Consider the following 7,413-nt stretch of genomic DNA (forward strand, 5'->3'; position numbering starts at 1 on the left):
CCGCGTAGGCGCCCGCGGGCGGCGGCCACGGCCGGGTCGCGTCCTCCGTGTCCGCCTCCGCCATGGCCGCCCCGGCAACGCGACGCGTTGCTAACGGGGACGTCATCACCGCGCGACAGAAAGCGGCCTATCGCCACCCGGGGGCGTGGTCAGCGCCTCGTTTGCAGTAAAGGAAACGAGGTGACGTCATCGAGCGGCGACGGTTGCCATGGAGACGGCGGCGCGGTGGCGCCGAGGGCCCGGGCCCGCGCTGTCCTCCCGCTCGTCCCGCCCGGCCCGGCCGCGCCGCCAGCCCGGCCCCTCCCGGGAGCTGCCGCACCAACACCGCCCCAACACCGGCCGGTAGGAGCCGCAGAGCCCGCCGGGGCGGGAGCGGGGCGGCCACAGCCGCACGAACGGCCCGGGGGGTCCGGCGGACCCGGCCGGCCCCAGGGAGCGAGAGAGCTGGGGAGGCGCTGGGGCGAGGATTCACAGCCGGGAGAGAAGGGCCTGGGGCTGCCCCGGCCCCGCTGTGGCTGAGGCATGGCCGCACTGCCTTCCCACAGCCCGGCAGCGTCTGTGACATCACATTGGCACCGCTGCCCTCGGGGCTCTGCCTCTTTTTGCAGCACCATCACTAAGGCATTATTGATTTATTCCTTGGGGCTCCGGGACTGCAGGGCTTCGGCACAACAGATCTCTGGTTTTTCCTCCTTTTTGCTTTTTTTTTTTTTTTTGTAATTGTGAGAAACGTGCCTCAATCTTTAAAATCTTAAAAGTTTTATAAGTGGTAAGAGGGACAAACTAATAACAGCACTGGGTGCTTGGCAACTGCCAGAGGCATGCCAGTTAACTTAAACCAATTTTTCTTATATAGTTTTTCATTACATTGGTCAAATACATTTTCATGAGATTATACACATTCAAAGATTCCTTTGAGTTTTCATATTCTGGGAATTCTTTTTGCTTGCTTCAACCCTTGACACTTAAGGTGTGTGCCATACTGCAGATGAGATTGATGTATTTTATTTCTTCACAAGGGTCCCTGTTCCGTGGTTTAGCAGTTAGTGCCAGCTGAAGGGTCAGTGGTAAAATCCTCCTTGCATTCTTTCTTTCAGTGTTTATTTACCTGGTTCTTTTCAATGTTATCATACAGATAAGATACTCCACTCGTACATGAAATCAACATTAGCAATTTCACAAAATTATCTGACTCATTCTCACCATTGTCAGACAGTTACAAAAATAAAAACATTAACTACTTCTGCAACAGTTAATGTTATAATGCACAGCACAAAATCTCTGTTTTAATATTTGGCGAGAGCCTAAACTAGAATATATTTATCACACTAAAATATATAATCTACTCAGGGATTGGGGTATTAACCATAAAAGGCTGACAAATTATACATCAATAAAAGCAGTGATTACAAACTATGTTGTATGAAAATAATTTGCAAAAGCCAATGATTACACAGTTATTTATAAGTTTTCCATTAAACTACACTGTCATGGACACATTTTATGAAAAATCCTTTTGCTAGGATCTTTTCTCCTGAGAAGCTGAGAGACCTCAGAAATTAAATGTAAACATTGATTATCTGCTGCTGTGGAATGCAACAGGTGCATCTGGGATTGGTATCATGTGGTTGTTTTTATTAATGGCCAATCACAGTCTGGGTGTCTCGCACTCTCTGATCAGTCACAAGATTTTATTATCATTCCTTTCCTTTCAAGCCTTCTGATGAAATCTTTTTCTTCTATACTTTAGTTTTAATATATCATTTTCTTTTAATATAATATATATCATAAAAGAATAAATCAGCCTTCTGAAACAAGGAGTCAAGATTCTCATCTCTTCCCTCGTCCTGGGACCCCTGTGAACACCACCACACCTGCACAATTCCAGCTCAGGTGAGACGTAGAACTGCATCATTTCTAAAATGCACCTTCCTGTCTCTCCTTTTCCAGATCCAGCAGTAAGTAAACATGAATGAGGTGGTGGACACCCTGAGGAAGATCGAGGAGAAGTACAAGCTCTTCCAGCAGCAGCAGTTCACCTTCATCAGAGCCCTGGAGCGCACCCGGGAGGAAGCCCATGACATGATCAGACCTGTGTCATCCATTGTCCAGGTACAAACCCCTCAGCACCAAGAGCTCCCTGCCATGGCCACAGGGACAGCACGTGGGGCTGGAGAAATGTTTTTCCTGAAGGGAAGATGGACAAAAAGTGCCCAGGAAGGTTTGTGTGTAACTGAAGGAGTGGGGAGAGATCACCTGGGTGGGGCCTCCCGTGATCTCAGAAGGAATCTCAAGGCTGAGCAGCACTTTCTGCTTTAGCTGAGCACTGCTGGGGCCCAGCCAGAAACACAGGCTACAGGAAAACAATGAGAGCAAGGCTCCTTCCCCAGGCACACATGGAATCTGTAATCCTCAGCCTGTAGGAAGCAGCATGCCTGGCTCTTCCCCCTGGTATTGGTGCTGCTGTATCTTTCTATAGTGCTTATTAAAAATAATGGCTGTGTTACACAGGGAGGATGATGGATTGAGGGCTGAGAGTCCCACGTGGGCAAGGGCTTTGCTGGGCTGCTAAGTGAATTGTCTGGGAATTTTTATAGCATGCTGTACTGAAAAGTAGAACTTAGACCACCTGGAGACAGAGAGGGGAAGAAAATCTAAATCAAATCAGAATTGTGGATTTGAGACAGCAGAACTCAAGCCCAAAACCCAGATGGATGCCAAAGGCAGAGTGAAAGCCAGGCTGCTGTCAGGATTAGGGCACACAATGAGCTGGTTGTCCTTTCCAAGGCTGCCTCTCCCTGACAGCAGAAGGGCTTTGCCCATTGCCTTGAAGAGGATTGTGGCAGACATTGCACTGAGCCATTCCATCCCAGTGAGGTGTTCCCGTTCTGCCGTTGTCAGCAGCGCTGCCATTTCCCCCCGTGCAGGTGCAGTGCTACAAGGACCACCACTGCTACAACTCCACAGACAGGCGCATCCTCAACATGTTCGTGTCCCTGTGCAACGAGCTGCGCTGCCTGTGCCAGAGGATGGAGACGGTGCACGCTGGGGACAGCGTCACCAACGGCCTTTTGGAGAAGTGCAAATTGCTCCTGAACGACAGCAACGACCTCACTGCCCTTCGAGCCACGTAGGTGCCTCCCCAGCCCAGCCCAGCTCAGCTCCTGGGGGCTGGCACTGCACATTCCCCCCTGGCTTCTGTCCCAGCCCCTTCCTGGCTGTAGGGAGGGTCCAAGGTGCTGCCCAACTGCCTGTGCCAGCTCCTGGCAACCACTGCCGGTGTCCCTGCACTAAGAGTGCTGCTCTGTCTGTCCATCCTCCCTCGGGTCCACGGCAGAGCAGGGGGATGCCCTGAGGCCCCTGCAGTGCTCAGGCAGGTTCCTGCTCCTTCCTGCTGCTGCTGCTGCCCTGCACTGAGCTAATTTCTGCAGGGCAGTGTCTGTGTGTCCTGTCCAAGACTCCAGGTCTATGCCAGGGTGTTTTTGGGCAGGACTCCTCAATCCATGTACAGCTCTCTCTGTGCTTTTGGGGAATGGCTGCCTGTGCACTGCTGCTCTCCCTGGGGCTCCCAGGGCTGGGACTCCTGTGCCAGTTGTTTCCCTCTGTCCCACAGGTACCCCCATGGTGTTGTGAATCACCTGAGCCTGGAGGAAGCACAGCATCGCTATGGAGGGGTGGTGAGCGTGCTGCCCATCGTCCTGGACAGCATGAGGGACTGGGTCACACACTCCAAGCTGAAAGTCCTCTATATTGTGAGTCCTGGATGTGCCAGGTGCAAGAAGGAGACACCCACTTCCCAAACAGCACCTGCAGCTCTGACCTCCAAGACCTCCAATAGTAATGAAAATACTGTAAAATTGCAGGAAAAAGATTTCAAGAAATTCCTGGCTGCAAATCAACGTCCAAAAAAAAAGAAAGCTCCCTGGAGGCCACCAGGCAAACACCCCTATTAAAGGATCAGATCTCCTGCATCATCTGCTCAGCACCTTTAAGCACCTGGCTGATCTAATACACTGCAATGAACACTAGAGATCCATCCTGAGTCCTCTTTCTGAAGAGCTGCCCTGCAGCCAGCCTGGGACACAAGCATTGCCTCTCCCTTGCTGATATTGGCACTCTGCTCCTCACATCCCCACAGAAGCAGCTGCAGCTCCAGCTGCTCCCTGGGGCCGGCACTGGAAGCAGGGAACTCATCAGGCTCTGATCTCTCAGACATGAATCTTGGACAGACATTTGAAACAGGATTTTACATTTTCTCAGCCTTCTTCCTGAGGAACATCCCCTCCCTGCCATAGCCATGGGGTGAAGAAGCTGCCTGTGTGAAGGATGGGATGCAGAGCAGCAAAGGCCTGGCATTACAGATTCAGACATGTCTTTGACATTTAGACTTGTCTCTAAAGCTCCCTCAGCCCCACAGAAATAATTTGGTTATCTGGACCACAGAATCTGTTTACAGGACACTAAGGAGGTTTCCCATAGCTGCCACTGGCTACAGAGGCCAGTGTTCTTCAGCTGTGCTCTGCTGCAGCTCCTCACACCACTGAACACCTCCCCTTACACCACTTGACTCCTGTGCTGTCAGAGCTGGAGATGAAAGAGAGAGCAGGGTTCATTTTGCCCTTAGTTTGTGTACTGACTACAGCCAAAAAAAATACTCTGTGCTCCTCAGATCTCTACAAAATAAAAGCCATTTCCAGTCCATGTGATCCATTGCAACGTGGTGGGAGCATCATGCTCAGATGGTTCCTTTTCAAACTGCAGACTGAGCTGCCTGTGCTTTTCCTGCTTCAAGGCAAGGTCAGCATTACATCAGGCCAGATGTCCCACCTGAGGGACAGGCCCACGATGGCCCTGGGGCTCAAAATATAGAATGTGAGGTCAGCACATCTCAGACCCTACAGCCTTTTCTAAATAAGTGTCCTCTCTGTGTCTGACTGCTCTTGTCCCCTCCAAATTACCTCCTGCTGGAAGACACTCCTGAATAAACAATTTCCCCTTGCATACCAGGCTTGGTTTGCTGTGAGAAAGCTTTTGCCTGAAAATCACCAGTTTTGGCAACAAGCAGCTAAAAACAGAAGGAAGAATTAATACAGAGGAGAGGGCATAGGAAAGACTGACAGCTCAGATGAAATGGAAAGTATTTCCAGAAGCATTTTTATTCCTCACATAACCCCACCTTGTTTTGCACTCTTTTCCTTTCCCCTATCCACTTGCACTGCAATGCACCCACCCAGTCTGGAGTAGAGCCCTATTTTTAGGGAGATTTGATCCAACTGAACTGAACCTTGGTGAACTCAAAATGGTCACAGAGCAACTCCTGAGCACTACTGGGGCCACAGCCAGTGGAATGTCACTGTCACCCTCTCTGGCTTCACTTGAGATCCCTGGTGCAGAGGCAGCTTCAGGCTGAAAAATCCAAGTTGTGGCAGCTGCCCTGTTGTGTTCCATGGTGCAGACAAGTGTCCAGTGACACAGTTGCTGTCTTGGAAAGGTTTTCAGGACAAGCTGCTAAGACTGAATGATGACAAGTGTTGGGGACACAAGAGATGCTATTCCCAGATCTTGTTTCCAACCTTCTTGGCTCTGCCCTATGGTTTAAATTTGAACACACAAGCTGTGAGGAGACCAAAATTATTCTCCAGTTTGTAGCTCACTTTCAGCTTCCTGGGATGAGCACAGCACAAATGGTTTGTCAGAACAGTGCTACCAAAGGCAGTCCACCACTGCTGCTCAAAACTCCAGTGCAGTTGACATTTTGCACTTGGCCAAGGTGATACACACAAAAAAGTAATCAAATTTCAATAATAAGATTGATACATGCAAGAAACAGTTCCCATATCTTAGTAATAATTTCTAGCCTAGCCCTATCCTTTCAGTCAGTGTCATGCAGCCAAAATTTTAAGACCCAAGCAGAAAAATGAGTGCATAAAACTTGCAGTCTGAGGTTTGATAATGACAAGACCAGAATCTGTTGGAAGACTGCAAAGTTAAGTCTCAGAAAAACATCCAGACAAATTACTTAATTTCCATACAAGTTCTCCTCTTCCAGAGTGGATGGACACTTCAAAAGACAAAAAGATACAGCAAGAATTGTTTTCCTCTACTACAAATCAAGCTGTTTGAAGAATTTACATAAACAGGATGTAAATGCCAAACACAAAAGTGCAATAAAGTTTTACTTTAGCCTCAGTGAGCATAAAATTGCAAGATACACACTGAGAAACCAGGCAAGGCACTAGCCTGACTTTCCTACAGATCTGTCAGTTAGTCCAGAAAATAAATGCTGCTTTTTTTGTTCAAAGGCTGAAATAGACACATGGGCTGGTAATAGATGATATCAACAGAATCATGGCATCTCTATGAATTATCTCTGTGCTCCTCTTGATTCAGCTAAGGGTCAAATCAGGCTTTTGTCTAACTGAGGAACCTGATGTAGTGGAAGGTGCCCCACTCACTGCAGGGGGTTGGACTGGATGAGCTTTAGAGGTCCCTTCCAACCCAAGCAGTTCTGTGATAATCCATTTATTCTGTATGTTCAAGATGTGGTTCCAGCCTCTCCCACAGCGAGAGGACAGGCCAGAGCTCAGACCCCGAGAAGTGAGGATGAAGGGTCAGGAATGGTGGTGGGCTCTGGAGGAAGCAGAAGGGTCGGTTCCAGGCAGAGCAAACTCAGCATCCCAGAGATGCCGAGCGAAGGGATGGGCTTGGCAGGGCCTCTAGCGGCCGCCTCGGAGCAGTGTCCAAACCTCTCACCAGCAACTTTTAAACAGCTCCGGGAACCCTGCTGTCCCCCAGTCCTGAATGCACAGGGTTTTTTAAACACTGCTCGCAGGTATCCAACCCCTGGGACACAGCCCCGGGCAGCTGTGGGGCCGCCTGCTCCCATCCCCAGAGCTGTAATTTCAGAAGAGTCAGCGGCTGTTCCCTGTCACCACCAGCCTGTTCCCCACATCATCAACACCCCGAGGCAGGAGAGGTTTTCCTGGGAGTCCTCAATTCCCCTGGTGGTGGTGCAGCAGCAGTTTGAGCTTTCAGTCAGCTGAGCATCGAGCACAAGGAGCAGAGGCAGCTTCACAGAAAGCAGGAATAGCGTCTGGCAGGCAGGAAAGATCAGCCAGCCCAAAAACTGGAGTGAAAAAACCTTCAGGAAAAAAAGGTTCAGCCAAGTAAAGCCCACAGACACCAAAATCATGAGGACCATAAGTCAAGTGTTTGAACAGTCTTGTCTGGAAAGCAAAGCCCAGGGGAGTGCAAACCAGGCTTTCTTTGCAGAGCTCCTGAGTGTGAACGGATAAAGAAACTCAACTCCTGTGATTTCCTATTTTGTAACCACTTTTAAAATCCACCATTGTGCCAGCAGCTAAGTAGCTCCAACAAACCACGATCAATCAGCACAGATATTTGCATTTCCTG

General features: G+C 49.6%; 1 protein-coding gene across 1 annotated transcript; it reads left to right on the top strand.

The window, feature by feature from the left end:
* The first annotated feature begins 79 nt into the window (after window positions 1–79).
* LOC139603451 (sperm acrosome-associated protein 9-like) lies at window positions 80–5,001 on the top strand. Its single transcript, XM_071454402.1, has 4 exons — window positions 80–342; window positions 1,951–2,112; window positions 2,928–3,130; window positions 3,614–5,001. Exons 2-4 carry the CDS (start codon window positions 1,969–1,971, stop codon window positions 3,951–3,953), a joined length of 687 nt encoding a protein of 228 aa, XP_071310503.1. The 5' UTR covers window positions 80–342; window positions 1,951–1,968; the 3' UTR covers window positions 3,954–5,001.
* Window positions 5,002–7,413: the final 2,412 nt, after the last annotated feature.

The sequence above is a fragment of the Agelaius tricolor genome, unplaced genomic scaffold (genome assembly GCF_023055355.1).
Source record: "Agelaius tricolor isolate 1412-34295 unplaced genomic scaffold, bAgeTri1.0.p SCAF_38, whole genome shotgun sequence".
Lineage (NCBI taxonomy): Eukaryota > Metazoa > Chordata > Aves > Passeriformes > Icteridae > Agelaius > Agelaius tricolor.